Source organism: Lampris incognitus, chromosome 18, assembly GCF_029633865.1.
Source record: "Lampris incognitus isolate fLamInc1 chromosome 18, fLamInc1.hap2, whole genome shotgun sequence".
Taxonomy (NCBI): Eukaryota; Metazoa; Chordata; class Actinopteri; order Lampriformes; family Lampridae; genus Lampris; species Lampris incognitus.
In genome coordinates, this window is record NC_079228.1 from 22,407,615 (window position 1) to 22,427,588 (window position 19,974).

At 44.7% G+C, this 19,974-nt stretch overlaps 1 protein-coding gene across 2 annotated transcripts in view; it reads right to left on the bottom strand.

The window, feature by feature from the left end:
* triqk (triple QxxK/R motif containing) overlaps positions 1-19,974 on the bottom strand; it is a 38,958-nt gene that overhangs the window by 7,473 nt on the left and 11,511 nt on the right. The window contains exons 1-3 of one of the 2 annotated variants that reach the window (XM_056298951.1): positions 18,497-18,646; positions 16,052-16,143; positions 3,750-3,835 (exon numbers count right to left, since the gene is read on the bottom strand). In XM_056298951.1, the coding sequence (XP_056154926.1) occupies positions 3,750-3,835; positions 16,052-16,112 (147 nt within the window). In that variant the 5' untranslated portion in view covers positions 16,113-16,143; positions 18,497-18,646. Of the gene's footprint in view, positions 1-3,749; positions 3,836-16,051; positions 16,144-18,496; positions 18,647-19,974 lie in introns of those variants that run through there. The other variant, XM_056298952.1, reaches the window with a different exon arrangement.

A 19,974-nucleotide genomic window follows, 5' to 3' on the forward strand; every position in this document is an offset into this window, starting at 1 on the left:
GGGGTGACTGGCCAGGTATAATTGGGGAGAAAAAGGGGAGAAAATTAAAAAAAACAAAACAAAAAATTTCAATCAAGCAAAAACTCCATTAAAGTAGAATAATCATGGAGGACAGGGCAGTCGTGGTGCTGCCCGGTCAAGCCCACGTTGTGTATTTGTTGCGCCACATCGGCAAGCTACATTGCCTAAGTGGCGGCTTACAGTACATTAGATGTATGAGAAGCCCATAAAAGCTACAGGTTCCCATACTGTCTTCACTATCTGTCATCACTCATAAACAAGTTAGAGGTGTGACTTAGTGCTATAAAACCTAAGAGCCAGCATATATAACAGATCCAACCGGATGGCACAGGCAGATTTAAACAGACCCACCATGGTCTGGATCCAAGCCTTCAGCAGGGCATCTTTCTAATCACTAGAAAGGTGTTTGTTACTGCATGATCCCTTTATCAGCCAATAAGCTGGTATTCCAATGACTATTGCTCTTTGTAATACGTTTATATTCTGGAAAGACAAGGTAGAAAAGCAACCACTTTTATGACTGAAATGTGAAATGTAATACAGGGCAAGAGAGTGTGAGTCAAAGTTGAACGGCGTTCTAGCTGATATTCCTCTCAGGCTATTAAGAAGTCTAGCTGATCTGTCTCTCAGGCTATTAAGAAGTCTAGCTGATATGCCTCTCAGGCTATTAAGAATGTTCAGGAGGAACGATGAAGGAATGAAGCGATCACTTGATTGAGTTTTTCAAGTTGCACTCAAAACAATGACTGGCAACGAAAAATGACTCCTCCTCCATCTAGTCGTACTCACCTCCGGACATACATTTGCTAATGACAGCTGGTGAATGCCCAGAGTCGCTATCTGCAGCCTCCATCGTCTGCCAGTTCCATAAGCGTTTTTCTCAACTTTTCTAGGCTCGGTGGCTAAATGAGACCGAGGGAAAACAGTGGTGAACTGAACAGAAGGCTAGAGTGCCAATTAGACCAGGCAGCAGGCTTGTGTCTTTCGCTGCAAACTAGTGTTGTAGAGCTACTTTGATGGCACTTCTTCTCTGAAAGGAGAACAACAGACTCCCTGCCAGTTTCTCCCTCTCTGCTGTACTGACCCCATGCCATCCGCTGCCAGAAGGAGCTGGAGGGAAAACATGCGTGCACGTGCACGTACACATGCACAAATTACCTCCATAATCATGCATGTGCCTCAGAAGTGCGTATAAGCACACACAAACACACACATACAGCAGGTGGCCGGCAACCACACCACTTCCCCGGTCAACATTTTATGAGGCACACTAACTGATCACTGTTCTGTGAACATCAGTGCCCTCTCTCTCTCTCGCTCCATCTACTCCTCTTGCCAGCATCACCAGCTTGCCCCTGACACCAGGCTAGCCGCGGGACAGCCTGCCCCTGCCCACTGCCAGATTCTCGGCGCCCGCCCGTCTGCTTGGCCCCTCCGAGATACCAGCTGCATCTGAGACCAGGATCTCCCCGACCGCAAACACATGGTGATGGAAAGGGAGGGAGAAGAGAGCAGAGAGACAAGAGAGCAGAGGAGGGGGGGGGGGGAGTGAAAAGAGAGGATAAGAAAAGAGAGCCCTCCTCTTTCTCTCCGTCACATAGCAACATGGCCGGATCAAAAACTGGGCAACAGCCTCGACGGATGCCTCTGTCACTCCAAGCTCCAAAAAGATGGCAAAGAGACTGTCTTCTGTCGTCAAAGAGCTGTGTAAAAAAAAAAATCACAGCTTTACACATCGTTAAGAGGACTCGGCTGGGGAAAGCAAGCGTGACCAAATATCCATTACATTTTGACTGAATTTCAATCGAAACCCAGGGCTGAGAGGTCTAAGTGAGTTTAATATCCTTTTCCCAGAGGTATTTTTAATCCAACCTCTGAAAATTCTTCTCGTCTTGGGCGTGAAAAACCTGAATTATTCATGAGCAATATCAATATTTCAAGATATGGACTAATCTAATTGGATTAAAGATCTGCTTAATGAGGCCTTGCGTGTCTAAGTAACGCATATTTTAAAACCGGACCATTTAAACCCGAGTGTTTAATCTTTGATATTTGAGAACGGTGCCCAAAATTGTAAAAAAAATAAAAAAAAATTGAAAAAGAAATGTGATTTAGGTGAGCTGAACCCCCCTCCCAAAAAGAAAAAAGCAATACTGTAAAAATTAGCATATTAACCGTTCCTTCATCTTTTTCTGTACCGTGGGACAATTGGAAGATTGAACAACATGCACAGCTTAGGGGGGGTTTCGTTACGCCGTAAACAGAGCCTTGAATATGACACACGAATGTGACATAACCCCATAATTAAGTTTCTCTACTTCCTAACTCTTCATCCACACAGTCGCGGATCATCTCAAAACTGCTTTTGTCGGCCCTCAAATTGGAAAAATGGATCTCGAGAACTATAGCAGTGAATTCCCGCGCTCCCTCTTCCAGAAGAGAGAGCTGTTCCTGACGTGAGTTTATCATCGTTTCATAGGAACGGGGGCTTGTTGACTCCCTCACTATATATGATAAAAATGTTCAAAAGTAAAACGTTTATTAGTAAGCCTGCCCGTGTGAGGCAATGCATAAATAGCAGCGCAGCACACAGCCAAGTGATAAACACAGAGTCATCCATCTTGCCTGCACAACAGCCCCTATTCACTGCTCTGTGACAAAATAAAGACACTCCTCGCCCCTTACAGGGGAAAGTAGAGAGAGAAAGCGATAGAAGGAGAGAGAGAGGATGGGGAGAGGAGAGAAACCAGCACTTTTCTACACTGGTAAAATCCTAGTCTCTCATTCGCTAGTGCCATCTACACCTTTTTCCCCTTTTCCTGACTTATCTCCATCACTGCGCTCTCTTTCTCAAGTTTATTATCCATATACAAATAAAACGTACCATGTACCTTCAACTGCAATGAAAAGCATGTGCCCTGGCTCTCTCAGCCCTTCTCTTGCACTACTCTCATCTCTCCTCAGCCCCCCCCCGCTCTCTTTCCCACCACCTGGAAGATGCAAACTTTATTCCCTCCGAGGAATTCAATTTATCTCGAGTGGTCGTGAGTTATAGGTCCTTTGTTTTCCTCAATCAGGGTAGAGTACTGTCAACACGGTCCTATGGAGGACTCTTGACCCCACTTACGTGGCGCTCAAAGACCAGAGATATGAACACATGCAGAGGAGAGATGATGGGTATACTGGGAGAAGGATGTTGAATATGGAGCCGCCAGGGAAGAGGAAAAGAGGAAGGCTAAAGAGGAGGTTTATGGATGTGGTGAGGGAGGACATGCAGGTGGCCGGCGTGACAGAGGAAGATGCAGAGGACAGGAAGAGATAGAAACGGATGATCCACTGTGGCAACCCCTAACGGGAGCAGCCGAAAGTAGTAGTAGTAGTAGTAAGTAGTCAAGATGGTAGCAGAAATGTTTTCAGTCATATAGTTCCAGGTATAATTCTTGACACCGACTTCACATATGTCATCCAAAGAGATAAACATTCATACCTAAGGAGATTGTGCAAGTCAGTTTGGGGTCCGGGGGTGGGGGGTGGGTGGATGGGGGGTAAATTACAGATCTAGTGAGACGTATACCTGGGCATGGTTGCAGACACACAAACAACTGTGAAGAAAATTGGTTTTCAGATGGGTAGGCAAGCATAATGAAAAAAGAAGAAAAAAGAAGACAGAAACAAGTTGACATTAAAGGTGGAGTGAGAGACAGAGAAAAAGACTAATTCCATCTCACCCTGATTCCAGTGCCACTTTTCTTGGCCTCAGCCTTCAGCCGCGTGGCCTTTAGTGCAAACTTGGTCTTTTTGTAGTCTTGCTTACCTGGCGGAGAGAAAATAAATGCAGTTTCGAGATGAAAGAACCGCAACGATATCTGTCGTTTCTAAATAAATAAAGTACACAGAAACCGTCAAAGCTGCACACATTTGTCACTGACACAAACCCGAGAGCGGCTCGATTCCTCCATCCCTGAGGAAACGTAGTAGCAGTCTGTGATCAGTTTGTTAGAGTTGAAGAAATCCTGCCTGCCTGCCTGAAATTGGGATGTCTGCCAAAGGGGGCTTGGAACAATTTTTTTTTCAATATACTTCTATCTTTTATGTGCAATAGTGTTTATGTGGTTCGTGTACGGTGTAGAGGCCTTAACAAGCTGGAAAAATCTCTTGCACTCCAAAATAAAAAACAGATATTGACATTAATTTATGATTAATTAATTACTCATAGACAGCTAATGGTAAGAAAATATCAAGCATAACATTAATACGGCCTTGAATTCCACACCTGGATCCAGCTCCAAGCATTCGTTATGATTTGACTTTATTTCAACTCATCAACCAAGTTGCGGTTTGATATTTGCAATGCATGAGACTTGGGTCATCTCTGAAGGGCTGGTTTGAGCTTCCAGGCATTGAGCCCTCTCATTGCATTTGCAGGTGTACGAGTCGGACCCTGTCTGTGCTTGCTGCAGAAGTATTCATGAGAGTTAACCCATCTCTCGTATTGTGATGGGTCAGGGTAAGGATTATACTTCTCATGCTGACAAAGCAATGACAAAGCAACAGAAAGACCACCTGAGCAGCCCCATGAATTAGGATATGTCCATCTTTTTATGTGGCCAAGTCAATGTGGATAAAAACAAAATAAAAAGGAGCAATATAACCCGATGGATCAGGGAACAGGGGTTTTTACCTCGCATTAAAATGTGTCGAGAGCCGACACTCTGCACATGCATACACAATGTTGGGTACCTTTCCAGCCTGGGCTGCACAGGGGCTCACCTGTGCTTGGCTTCCTTCCTGTGGACTCACCTCTCAAGGGTGTATCTTGCAGGCAAACTGGCCAGCTGGCACAGCATGTAGGGGTGTGTGTTTGTGTGTGTGTGTGTGTGTGACACACAAGAGGCGACCAGACTGTCTCGGTCTAATTAGAAACAAACACACTGCAGGAAAAAGGACTTTGCTAACAATAGGGTGGAAAGGCAACAGCTTGCTGAACAGTATGTGTGTGTGTGTGTGTGTGAGTGTGTGTGTGTGCGCGCGCACACACACACGTCACGTGTCACAGAGCTCTGGGTCAGCCTCAAGGTTTTCTCGGAGTTGCTGATGTGACATGCGGGGTCCACTTCAAGTTGTTACTCCCAGCCAATTAAGCCTCATTTACATATAAAGAATGAGCAAGGGACAGAAGAAGGGAGGGATGCGAGGGAGGGGAGGAAAGTGTCCTTATCAGTCGAGAATGGCGAGGGAGGGAAAACGACTGAAAAATTAGTGAGTCAGAGAGGAGTGGAAGAGAAGGTGTGTGTTTGTGTGTGTCTCTCCACACTGTTCCTGCGCCCTCAGACAGATAGATAGAGCTGCTTGGCACTAAGGCCGCATGTCCCCTGGGGAACAGAGGCTCTCCTCTCCTCAGCCATACATATGGAGCTGCTTCTGGGGACAACCAGGAAGGACAGAGCAGAAGACCATTAGCTTGGCCTAAAGATGTTGCTCTGTCTTAGTAACACACACACACACTCTTTTTCTCTCACTCTCCATCATGCATCCTCTCTCCTCTCCCCGGTTTCTCACTCTCTCCGCCTCCACCTCCATGCTTCCTGCTACCACTCTCCTCCTCCACCTCCTCCTTTGACTCGGTGGCTAGGTAATAGAAATGGGGAGCGTGTTGCGGGTAGCAGGCAGAGAGCTAGTGGGAATTCATTAGGAGGGCCACTGGATGTCTCCTCCACTTGTCAGAAAGTGGAGAGGGGGAAAAATTGAGTGGAGGGCGCCTCAGGTCGCCATTCGCAGAATTGGTGCAGGGGATTTTCAGACTGCAATGGTTGACTGTGATAACGTAAGACTACAGGAGTCCATATGAAAGACCCAGAATCCCATGTGACGGACTGGGGAGGGGAGGGGAGGGGAGAGGAGGGAGGGAAACAACATCTATTTGCTGAATTCATTTTAAATAGTGAAAAACAGAGATGAAAAATATCTAAACCAAGAGGGGCCTTGATTTATCCTATCTTCCGTGTAACGTGTGCAGTCGAAACAATCCCAGCTTTACTGGCAACCGACAACGCTGCTCCAACCAGCGACTTGGAGCGCACATCTAATTACACTTTAGTGCATTCTGACAACTGAATTTTGCAAGTCCATGAAAAAACATGACATTTGTTGCACTGGAATTTCAAAACTACATAGAAATGCGCTTGTTACGAGTTGAAAATAACATTTCCAATTTTGATATTGATCGGTGATTAAATACTGCTCAGATGTAAGAACACATTACACAGTCAAGAACCAAGCGGGCTTAAAGCTGGCACGGGCCTTCCTCTCCACGGCCATCTTTCCCCCCCACATCCGAATCCCACAGGGTTTCTTCTTGCTGCATGCCTTGAAAAGATACGGCACAGCCAAGAGAGAAATAGACTCGGAAAATTAGGTTCTGGATCAGAAAACGGCGCATCCCAAACGACGCCACAGAGACGGAAATGAGCCTAAGAAACTTGACAGCTATTCGGTTTCCAGGGCCCCTCGTCATTTCCCTTAAAAAGATAAAAAACACATTTACTTAAACAACGCACTTGTTTGAAAAGCGACATAATAGGGTGAGTAAATGTAAAATCTGTACGTTCACGATGTTCCTAACAAAACACTTCCGCGGCAAAGAGCTGTGCTGTTTATCGTTGTCTCTTTTCTCTTCTGCTGCTGTTGTGTGTAGGAAAGTGAGACTAATCCTGTTCCCGAGTCAACATGCAGAGCCTGTGCTTCTGTGCATTCATTGCAGTGTGGTACACCCATGACCATCTGCTAGGAATCAATAGTTACTTGCAGCAAAATCAAAATAATTTGCACCAAGTAGGAGTAGGAATTACTGATGGGGAGGAGAAATGCCAGAGAATTACACCGGGCTGTGTAAAGGCATTACAACGTCGTTGTACTACAGCGCTCTTACTTCTTAAAGCCTCACACTATTTTTCTCCCACAGTGTGTTTGCTTGTATGGGTCAGGAGCCACACATTACTGTGCACAAACACATATACTATGCACGTATACATGCATGCATGCACACACACTCGCACCTCAGTGTTATTATATTGGACTTAAGAGCACTCCTATTAGTTGCTGCTGTTTCTCCCTGCTGCATCGGCACTGCAGAGACTGTCACCCATTATCTATCTACCTGCAGCTCCATGCAGCCCTCCCATCCCACCACCACCCGCCTCTGCCTCCCACACTGAAAAGGCATCACTGTCCTCCTGTACAGTAACAACAAAGCCGTGTCTGAGGAACATTACCCCTTGTCAGGCAGCCTGGAGCGCCTGCTGAGATGCTCCCCTGAGCATGCCGTTCACTGAAGTCATCGCTGATTTCACGTCAAAAGAACGAGCGGAAAGAAAAGAAACCCACATGTGGCCCTCTCAATCCCACTCACTTCAATCTGTTTGGAAGCATGTTTCATGTTTTTAGCCAGTTGTCATTTTTTCCATCTACAAATGGCATTTAATAAAGATAATCAAGAGCAATGAGGAATTTTCTTATTCGATTTTGCGTTACAAGACAGGGAGACACATGCTAATATTAGCCACATATGTGTGTTGGTCTGTGCACATGACAAAGGACGAACAGAACAGGTATGTGATTTGTGGAGCCAGAGGAGACGGATTAGGCTTTTAAAAGATGTAGATTGTCTGATGGAAAACAATGACAAAATAGGGAAATGCATACGAAGGTAGAAGTTGCCTATGTCTTGCACATACTACTCACACCCGTTTCCGTTTCTGTGTACCAAGTTTTATGTTACTCTCACAGTTCCATCAAGAAATTATAATGCAAAAAGATCCAAACACTATCATGATATTACATTATGCAATATTCAGTAATCTAATGCTGTTTGGTAACAGAAATGGTTGCAAAGATTGAGAAAGCACTCTTCCATCCATCCATCCATGATCCAAACTGTTTATCCTGCTCTCAGGGTCGTAGGGATGCTGGAGCCTATGCCAGCAGTCATTGGGCGGCAGGCGGGGAGACACCCTGGACAGGCCGCCAGTCCATCACAGGGCCGACACACACGCATTCACACCTAGGGACAATTTAGTATGTGGCCAGTTCACCTGACCCACATGTCTTTGGACTAGGGGAGGAAACCCACGCAGACACGGGGAATATATGTGAACTCCACACAGAGAGTGGCCTGGGATGACCCCCAAGATTGGACTACCGCCGGGAGAGCCCAGGACCTTCTTGCTGTGAGGCGACTGCGCTAACCACTGCACCTTAGCCATATTAAAAAAAATTTTAAAACAAAAAACTTGAGACTAGTTCCTGAGAGGTAGCTTTAGTGTACTGTTGATGTTGAAACCAGTACACTTTCCTGGGGAAAACGTAGCTTATCTGATTAGACTCGGAAATCTAGCTCGCTTTAAGTCTTGTAAGTGCACTTTTCCAATCATGCCAAATCCATCCAGAGGGTTGAATTTAGAGGACCAGGTTTTTCTCCAACACAAAATATCCCCCATTTGACTGTTTTACTTGTGAGTTCTAAGCCAATGAAAGAACTGATCAATCAGCACTGTGAGTAGATAAAATGGGTATCAAGTGTTTCCTCATGCTGATACTGGTACTGCACTTTGGTTTCAGCAGCGGTCCCGCGTACGCACAAAATGCAGAGCGATTGGGGGGTGATTTGGAGGGACAGCCCCGCAGCACTGTCCTCCCCGAGAGCCACGGGACAAGCAAGGGCAACTCGTTGACAGCGTGTCCGACAGTTCCCAGTGTTTTGCCTCTGTATCCGTGTCTTGCTCAGCGGCCAAGCAAGTCACTGACCACATGGTGCGGATCGCCAGCATCTGCCACGGTGCAGGGCTGGAGGAACTGGAGGGGCCAACACCAGATGCACGGGAGTCATTTGTGCCTCGTCGCACGCATCACATCAGGGAACGAGGGAGGTGACCGAGGAGGAGCCCCAGACAACACATGTGTGACACAGTTTGGCTCAACATGATGTTTACTACAACAGACGGGTTATTTCTTTTTTCCAGTTTTGTCTTGAATATGTCAGCTGTAAATGTTCTATATTAACATTTAAAATAGGAACCTAAAAAGGACCAATATCGACGTCTATTCCCTTTTCCATAGCTGCACGGTTGCCCAGTTGTTAGCACTGTTGCCTCACAGCAAGAGGGTCCTGGGGTCGAACCCCAGGCCGTTCCAGGTCCTTTCTATGTGGAGTTTGCATGCTCTCCCATTGTCTGCATGAGTTTCCTCCCACCATTAAAGACATGCATGTTAGAGTTAATACTACTGCCTGTGCCCCTGAGCAAGGCAATAGGAAAAAGAACTGGAGTTGGTCCCCAGGTGCTACCCACTGCTCCTATACAATAGGATGGGTTAAATGCAGAAAACAAATTCTGTTGTGTGTATGTACAATAACAAATAATAAAGTGTCTGTCTGTGCGTCTAGAGGAAGATAAAATGCAGGAGTCAGCCTTGGTCACTTACTCTACAATTCAACTGAATATTGTTCAAAAAGTGTAAAAAAAAAAAGAAAAGAAGCTATTCTAAGAAAATCTTGTCATGAATAATTCCACTCTAAAAACTCGACGTTTTGATGATTATGCTGCACACCCAGAGAACAATACACCGGATCCACATGGTTAAGGTACTAATGAGCTGAACAGTTGTCTTTGTTTCAGCGTATCCCAATAATAAAGGGTTTTTTTTATATTTTCAACAGCTCTCTGATCAGTCGCAGTCTAGTTTTTCCTGTTTCATGCTTCTTTTACTTATCATTGCCTTTGTTTTTTTTCATTTTCTTTCTGTTTTTGGTGTTTTAGCCATTTTTATGGTGAAGCACTTTGTAACTGTTAAAACAAGGTGTTATACAAATAAAGTATTATTATTATTATTGCATAATCGAAGTGGCCGTCTCCTCAGGTAAGCAGCCAGGCATGGCACAGCGACAGGTCTATAAATTAAAGGCTGATGTTATGCATGAGTTCTGCTCGTCTCCACCAAGTGTGTACCTCATATAATGCATATATATATATATATATATATATATAAAAATGTGAAATTTGTGGGGTGGAACCCAGGCGTGTGTGGAGCTGCACCTGACAGTTTCTTCTGTTTTTCATGCTTGAGTTTTTGCACGCTGACGTCAAACTACCTCGCAACTCTGCTAGTGGCTCACCAGTCAGGGTGAGTCATTAAAAGTGGTTTGGTGAGGTTATTTCTGCCTATGTAGAAATTACATTAGGTTTCATCAAGTGGGAGGCATGTAGACATGTCTACAGCTCGAAAATCGGATTCAGAGTTTGATTAGACTTTGAGATAATTCATTCATTCATTCATTATCCAAACCGCTTATCCTTACTCTGGGTCGCAGGAGCCTATCCCAGCAGTCATTGGGCGGCAGGTGGGGAGACACCCTGGACAGGCCGCCAGTCCATCACAGGGCCGACACACACATATTCACACCTAGGGACAATTTAGTATGGCCGATTCATCTGACCTACAATGTCTTTAGACTGTGGGAGGAAACTGGAGCACCCGGAGGAAACCCACGCAGACACGGGGAGAATATGCAAACTCCACACAGAGGGCGACCTGGACCCCCAAGGTTGGACTACCCCGGGGCTCGAACCCAGGACCTTCTTGCTGTGAGGCGACCATGCTAACCACTGCACCACCATGCTGCCACTTTGGTGTGTAAAAAAAAAAAGAAAAAAAGTCAAGATGAGTAACACTACAGCTATGATCTTCTTTGGTTGATGGCAATACTTAGTAACCCTCTTCTATTAAATCAATCTAATCCTCAATTCGAAGTGGCAGTTGCAGCAGTCGGACTTGATCTCACATCATGCAACATGCCAAAGCTCACCTGTCTTTATCTCCAGGTAAATTGCAAAAGTATATAATATTGTCACATTGATTGTGATTTACTTGAAACACAAATCCCTGTTCCAAGGTTTTGTAGATTACTGGTGGGACACTTCAGTACACTAATGTGGATCGCTCATCCCCTTTGTTAGATACTGTCAACACTCAAGTCCAAACTTATCGAAATCTTCTATTTAGATTTGCCTGTTTTTGAAAACATCTTCCAAGATTTTCACAGACAATGTCAATTCTGTTTCACCCTAATATCTTGCAAATTTGATGTAGAGCTTGCTTTTACTCAAAACACCAGAATATTTGTCATGGCATGCGAAACAAGATTCATTTTCCCTTATGCCGAGTCCGCCTCTATCCTGACTTTCATCTTTAACTGATCTAGGGATGGCCAATATTTACAAAATTAAATATCTTTTTTTAAACGAATAACCAAATATTGCTAATGTGATGATATTTTGTGGATGATTATTGGTGCTTCCATTAGAAGAAATTTTTGAGAAATGATCTCAGTATAATAACCAAGCAGGTAGAGGTGTTAATTTGTTTATTTCACTTGGAAAATTGTCTCACTTTACTGTTATGCAGCCTTTAAGACCAGAATGACATATTTAAGTTATAGCACCAAATCACCATTGCAAAAATCCTCAACGATATCAAGACTCATACCATGATACTGATGTTGGTATACACCAATCAGCCAAAACATTAAATCCATTGACAGGTAAGTGAATAACATTATCTCATTACAATGGTACCTGTCAAGGGATAGGATATATTAGGCAGCAAGTGAACAGTCCATTCTTGAAGTTGATGTGTTGGAAGCAGAAAAAATGGGCTAGCATAAAGATTTGGGCATCTTTGGCAAGGGCCAAATTGTGATGGCTATACGACTGGGTCAGAGCATCTCCAAAACAGCAGGTCTTGTGGGTTGTTCCCAATATGCAATGGTCAGTATCTACCAAAGTGGTCCAAGGAAGGATACCCGATGAACCGGTGACAGGGTCATGGGCGCCCATCTGGTCCGATCCCACAGAAGAATTATTGTAGCTCAAATTGCTGAAAAAGTTAATGCTGGCTATGATAGACAGGTGTCACAACACAGTGCACCACACCCTGCTGCGTATGGGGGCTGTGTAGACGCAGACCAGTCAGAGTGTCCATGATGACCCCTGTCCACCACCAAAAGTTCCTACAATGGCCATGTGAGCATCAGTTCTGGACCATGGAGCAATGGAAGAAGGTGGCCTCGTCTGATGAATCACATTTTCTTGTACATCATGTGGATGGCTGGGTGCATGTGCATCATTTACCTGGGAAGAGATGGCACCAGGATGCACTATGGGAAGAAGGGAAGCCGGCACAGGCAGTGTGATGCTCTGGACAATGTTCTGCTGGGAAACCTTGGGTGCTGGCATTCATGTGGATGTTACTTTGGCAGGGTGCATTAGCCTACTGAAAGAAGCCACTGACATCAGGGAATACCGTTGCCATGAAGAGGTATACTTGGTCTGCAACAATGTTTAGGTAGGTGCTACGTGCCACACTGCAAAATTGTTCAGGAATAATTTGAAGAATATGACAAAGAGCTTAAGGTGTTGCCTTGGCCTCCAAATTCACCAGATTTCAATCCGATCGAGCATCTGTGGGATGTGCTGGAAAAACAAGTCCAATCCATGGAGGCCCCACCTCACAAGTTAAAGGACTTTAAGGATCTGCTGCTAACGTCTTGGTGCCTGATACCAGAGGACACCTTCAGAGGTCTTGTGGAGTCCATGCCTCAACAGGTCAGAGCTGTTTTGGGGGCCCTAGACAGACCTCCACAATATTAAGCAAGTGGTTTTAATGTTTTGGCTGATTGGTGTATTACCAAACTCTTGACGGAACAGCAATTGTATCCGAGTCTATGTGTGGTCCATTATTTCTCTCGGTAGACATGGCCCCATGCTATTTTTGAAAACACCGTTTTCCTCGTTGCTTCCTCCCTTTATTTCTCTCTCTGGTCATCTCCCTTTCGCTGTTTAACAGCAGCTCGCTGTAGTTGCTTGACAGCCATTCTTTTCATACACAAGTGGAAAAAAAACAGTGAGATGGAGGGTGTGCTAGGCAGAAAAACAGAAGACTTAAGTGTCCCTGACCCCTGTGTTACACGTTTTTGAATTGATGAGATGTGGAGAGGGAGAAAACACTGACGGGGTTGAGAGGAGGGAGACTGAAGAGCGATAATCCACAGCTCTGGTAGGGGATGGGCAGTGGGAGATGAGCTTGTTATGTCTCGTCTCTTATTTGGTGAACCTGCAGCGTTTTACACAATGGCTGGCAGTTAAGGGATATCTGTGGGCTAAATAATCCTATTTTACAGTCACAATGGGAGAAGACATGCAACTGTTGTGTGCCTTTATGTGACTCAAGCCCTTTTTAGTTTGGTAGAGTAAACAAGATAGAAATTACTCAATAGGCAATCATGTGCTTGAGCAAGACAAATATTGCTATTGGTGTCAGTTTGACAATGTCACCCATTTTCACTGCATACAAATAACATGGAAATAAACATCCCCAGGTAACTTCGCTGCCCAGAATTCTAATTCTTTAGCATTGATCTACAACAGTGCACTAATTCCCGCATTTTTAAAAGACCACGGTACCACCAAACCTTATTACAAGTACACAATATGTCGGTGCCTTGGCGTTTAAAGCAAAGGCTCCAGGTCTGAGAGGAACACTAGAGCTGGGTGATAAATCGATTTGATCAATTAATTCAAATTTATGGTTTGGGACGATGTTTAAAAATGAAAATCGATTTTTATTCTAACAGGTAATTACGGTATGAAACAGCCACCACTTCCCGGCTCCCGTAGTTCATTGTAACACCCCCACCTCCAACCCCATAGTAACACCCCCCACCCCCAAGTTCTCTTCAGACATGGGTCAACATGACAGCATGCATAAAGAAATGTGAAGCGGTCGTTCCCAAAAAAGGCACTGTCTCCTCAGTCGTCTGGAAGTGGTTCGGGTTTCCAGCATCTGACCTCAGTTTGTCTAAAGTCTGTGGCAGCTGAAGGCAGCGGCACGGCTAATTCATTCCAGCATCTCAAACAGAGGCACGCACCCAAGTGGGAGAAAAGTGTTAGTTACTGCGAGTTGCATAAGACAGCCCTAAAACACCCGCTAAAAAGCAGGTAACAAGCAGGAACAGACCATCCCGCCACCCGGATGTGGCAGTCTATTCCGTTGCCTACCAACATGAGGATCGCCGGTTCGAATCCCCGTGTTACCTCCGGCTTGGTTGGGTGTCCCTACAGATACAAGTGGCTGTATCTGCAGGTGGGAAGTCAGATGTGGGTATGTGTCCTGGTCGCTGCACTAGCGCCTCCTCTGATTGGTCGGGGTGTCTGTTCAGGGGGGAGGGGGAACTGGGGGGAATAGCGTGATCCTCCCATGCGCTACGTCCCCCTGGTGAAACTCCTCACTATAAAGTGAAAAGAAACCGCTGGCGACTCCACATGTATCGGAGGAGGCATGTGGTAGTCTGCAGCCCTCCTCAGATCGGCAGAGGGGGCGGAGCACCGACCGGGACGGCTCACAAGAGTGGGATAATTGGCCGGATACAACTAGGGTGAAAAGGGGGGGGGGGCAGGTAACATTAGCAGAATCACTTTCCCATAGTCTCCCATATGAGAAGGGATCCCGGTGGAGAGATATTTGTTAATATTTTTGCTAAAATAAAAATATAACTTATTAATTCCTTTGCCTTTTGTTTTGAAGAAAAAAATTGTGAATTGGATGTGGTGTGAAAAAAAAATCAGGGATTTTATTTTTAGGCCATATTGCCCAGCCCTAAGGAAAACATTGCTTTCCTTTGTGCTCGTTTCAGTTGCAGTTCTCGACAATTTTCTAGCTTTGCCACTGGCAAACTCTTTGTTTTCCCTTCACAAGAGGAAAACAAAACAAAAATAAATAATTAAATAAATAATTAAAAACAAAAAATATGATCCAGGCCGTGATCTTCGAGCAACCACAGCTGGCTTGCTAAAGGGGACCGAACTTGTGATTGATGCCCACCATATTGGTTTAGTTAGTATTTTGTGATGCAAGGGGGAAGATGGAGGAAACAAAACACCCATGGATTAGTGTGGTACTAAACTTTGACAAAACAGCTTGTGACATGATATCAAAAGGGGCCGTTTTGGTTTTTGGTATTTTTTTTTTTGTACCCTCCCTTAGCATAATTACTTATCTTGTGGCTCTCATCTGGCAGGTCTGTTTTGAGTTGCCCTTCAATCCAATACAAGCTGGAAATATTTCCAGGAATACACACAGAGGCCCTGCTAATTCTTCGCATTGCCAATGTACTGTAGATGAAGCTGCAAAACATGAAGTGGTTTGTTTAAACGTTCTAACACACATCTGAAACCATTACAAAATTGGACAGTGCAGCACAGTATCGTGTCTGACTTATGATGTCAGAGACTAACTTGTGTCTACAGGGAAACAGCTACTCAAACTGTGGAAAGTTAGCCTACAGTAAGCATCTGGTTGTGTTTTGGTCGTATGAGCAAAACAAACAGAGGTTAAAACCCTGCTTCAGCATGCACCCATTAAAAACAGGCATATCGTCTATTTCTTTGCCTCTTAATAAGAAGATGTAGCCAAGAGTTTGCAGGGGGGTACAAGAGGAGAGACCAGGAGTCTGGGAAGCGTAGTGGTCTATTCCGTTGCCTACCAACATGGGGATGGCCGGTTCAAAGCCCTGTGTTACCTCCGGCTTGTTCGGGTATCCCTACAGACACAATTGGCTGTGTCTGCGGGTGGGAAGCCAGATGTGGGTATGTGTCCTGGTTGTTGCACTAGGGCCTCCTCTGGTCGGTCAGGACGCCTGTTCGGGGGGAAGGGGGAACTTGGGGGGAATAGTGTGAGCTTCCCACGCGCTACGTCCCCCTGGCGAAACTCTACACTGTCAGGTGAAAAGAAGCAGCTGGTGACTCCACATGTATCGCAGAAGGCATGTGGTAGTCTGCAGCTCTCCCCGTATCAGCAGAGCGGGTGGAACAGCAACCAGGACAGCTTGGAAGAGTGGGGTAATTGGCCAGATACAATTGGAAGAAAAAGGGGGGGGGGGGATCCAAAGAAAGAAAAAAAAAAAGAGGAGAGACCAACTTACCGATCTGTTTTCTGTACTGATCGACTGGTAACTTGGTCGTACTGGCATCCTTCTTCCCCATCCTTCCTTCTAGTCTTACTTCCTGTCTTGACCTGAGAAGAAATGAACCTCCTGAGTGAGACTTTCACAGCAGAGGTGCAGCATGGGTGTCAAACCTTAGCATTTGAGCCAACTGAATACAGATGTCGCACAACTCACATTACTATGCACTGACATCACCTGCTGAATTTGAAGATGCTTCATTCATTCCCTTTTCAACTTTTGTTCTGAGGCACACACACGGGAGAGTAGTCACTGTTAATCAATGATTGCTAATATGTATCTACTTTACAATTTTAAACGAATCTCTCCTCACCTTTAATGTGAGTTAAATTCACAGTATGTGCACTTTCTATCTATCTCATTTTACCAAACATCATTTCCCTTCACACCATGAGATCTCTTTTAGTTACCCTGACAACTCACAAGGAAGATGGGGGGGGGGGGGTACAGTGTCATTATGCATGCATGTGTGTGTGTGTGTGTGTGTGTGAGGGATTGATTCCCACAGTGTATGCACACTGTTTATCAGCGTGTTCACACATTCAAAAATAATAATGATCATTAAACAGCACTTTTATTGCCCAAATTACAATGTGCAACAACTGAGCGTGTGTGTTTTTTTGCATCCATCTAATGTTCTTCTTTCCCAGTGAGCACTCCATTCTAAATTCTGTCCGGTCTCCCTCACAACACCGCATCAATCAATACCGTAGCCTTTTGTTTAAAATAGTGGAAAAAGCCAGTGTGAGTCAAAGGGCAGGCCTGTGCTTTCTGACGATATCGAAGTCCCTCTGACCTATTCTGTGGCTGGAAGACTGCAGCAGGAGGACCTCAGAGCCCGCCCATCAGATATGACAAATAATCCTCAGCATTCTGCACAGGACATGAGCTGAGACCAACGGCTCCTGACGAAAATTGACATCGTAAAAAGAAATACAGAACATGTTCCTCCTTTGTGACAGAGAGAGGAGCAGAGAATGTGTGTGTGCAGGTGCACTAAAGGGTAAAATCGGACAGAGCAGACAGACAGAAAAGACTAAAAATGTCTGGCATGTGTGAGAGAGAGACAGAGAGAGAGAGAACAAGGGAGTGGCGGAGAGTCTCGAGATCTGGCCAGGGAATAGAAAAGAGAAAGTGAATTAGCATGTTCAAGAAGCGTGGCTGGCAGCCTGTGCTAGCTGCTGCCTTCTCCTGGGGGCCCTGCTGCCTTGGGAGCCCTGAATTTCACCTTACACTAAAAACACTATTTTCAGCTACATTTCAAACACCGCTACTGCCACGGCGGAGTGAAAATGTATGCACAGCTATTGTTCTCTAGTGGTCGGAAAATCAAAGAGTCAGCAAATGAAAAAAAGGCAAGTGAGAGGAGGACAAAGAGAGAGCAGGATATTGTCCTAAATGTATTTCCCCCCCCCCCTTAATAGCAGTCTTCCGGGGCTTCAGACAAAACGCAGCAGCAGCAATGCAGCTTAGAGTCAAAATATATAGGTGTATTGCCCAGGGCAACAGATCAATAGCCTCCATCATCACCCATGGCCATTTCCCTCTGACAACACTCCAGACACATAAAAGATTTTTGCAATAAGTACTGACATTGACAAACTATGTAGACTGTGGGTATACACAATGGAGGAATGACCTCTCTTTAACGTAAACCTTCTCCTGTCTGTGTTTGTGTCTACATTTACAAATGCCACAGTGTGTGCACAGCATATGAGGGGATTTTACTGTTTTGGCTGTTTCTATTCGTTTTAGTACTGTGGAAATCCAATCAAAATCGTAGACTTCTCTGCAGAAATTTCTTTAATCATTTTTCTTTATATTCTATTATTGAAAAAAAAGAAGCACATTACAGCTATGTGGGAACTCCTGTGGGAACTTTGCCTTGTACAATTCCATAATGATAAACATGCATAAACAGAGGGAGCAAAAGAGCAACAATGACGCATACAGAATAGTATCCTTGAAGCTATTTGAAACGAGATGGTGTGAGGACAATTAACAAGTCTGTGTGAATTACTGTAATCTTCTTACTAACAACGTCAACGTCAGTGAATACAAAGGGTTAGTTGGTTTAGAAAATAGTTTGAATCTATGAAATAGACTGACATTGCTTTGAGCAACTACGTGATATAATGGATAAGTGAAATACTTTATCTCTGTTTTTGCATTTTCAACAATAATAAAAAAATCTGCATATGCGATATCAATAAGGGTGTATGCAGCCTGCAGTCGTAATGAGTGTGAAACTCTTTTTGCATGCTCAAAATGTGGTCTAAATGGCGATGCATCTTTTATTTGAAGGGAGCAAACTAACAAGAGTATTTGACACAAGTTAAAAAACGATCAAATGGAGCTGTGGTACTTGCAGCTTTTATTGGCTGCATTCACAGAGATACTCACACTGCAGTTCTTTCCGATACTGTATCGCTTAGCGGAGGTAGATCTGCATTATAAAATGCCTGGCAGCCGTTTACACGCAGAGAACGACAATATAGCTTTGGTAGATTTTCCGCACTTTGGTCCAAATTTCTCCAGAATGCCAACGCATCACGTCTTCAATTACCAGTTCCTGGTTCACGCGTCACCGTCGATAACGGACAACCTCCTGGACCAATAAGAGCGGAGTATTCGGCGACGTGACCAGCGGCACAGCTAAAGGGCGGGACTCAGAGACAGACACACAAGGACGCGTCAACATTCGTGACACTCCCACCGATGTTTTTAAACGTGCCGCTCCTTTCACTTTGGACCCACCACCAATACATCCTTAGATGGTGAGACGAAGCGGATATGAGTCTGCTATAAAATAGTGTTGTGTCCTGCTACTCGTTGTTTCTGTACAAAAGAATGCTGCTGCAAATCGCTTACTACTGGATTGCCCTCATTCTAATACAGACCAACAGGCTCTAAAGCGGAGCATCCCGCTGTTGCTAACGTAGTATGTGTTTTATGTGTTGCTAGCTTGGATTCGGATGCAAAAACCATTACAAGGCTTCGACACACTCCTCCACACCTGGCCTTAACACGTTTGAGTAATTAACGTCACAATGTCCTAATGTTGTGGGAGTGGAAAAAGGGCAGTAACCCAGTTTGACATACTGGTCTCATTTCATTCGTGCCTTTGAGAAGGTAACGGGCGAGGAATGGAGAAGGGATTGTTTTCAACTACGGTGACTTTGTGCGCCAACAATTAGAAGCAATAGCCGACCCAATCAAAGTAGACACGCTCTGACTCCTCGTTTTTTCCTTTCTGTTTCATCATTTCGCAGTCATTTACATTTTCCCTTTGTTTACTGTGAAGAATTCTACCCCCCCCCCCCTAATTGCGTCTAGGCTCGTTGCTGCCTGGGGCTTTGTGCAGATTATGGGTAGACTTGCCATCGCTTGTAACTTATTGAAGTTTAAAATGATTTTTCTGCTCTCCCATGGGCAGGCCATTTGCATGTCACACAGCAGTTACTAATAGATGTAATCTGCTTATAATGTGCCCGCGTAATACATTACTTACTATGGAGCTGACATCAATAGCGAGCACTTAAACACCATCCTTTGACAGGAGCACAAGTGCCCGGGTGACATTTGCCAATGACGATTTTTTTTTTTTTTTGCCTTGGGAAATATTGCCCAGGAGGCAGGGAACTCTGCTGCACATTCAAATAAAAGGCTTTTTTTGAGGTGATGAGTGTGACATTGAAATTACACCAAATTACGTTACATACCCATAAATAATGTTTGCTGTCGACCCCAAAGGAAAAATCTCCCAGTTATTTGGCTCCAATAAGCAGTTTGGCTGCGTTTTACCATTGCAGAATTTCATCCCGTATAAACCTGTACAATGGATGCACCTATGTACCAGTCAGCGTGGGTGCCAAGTTATA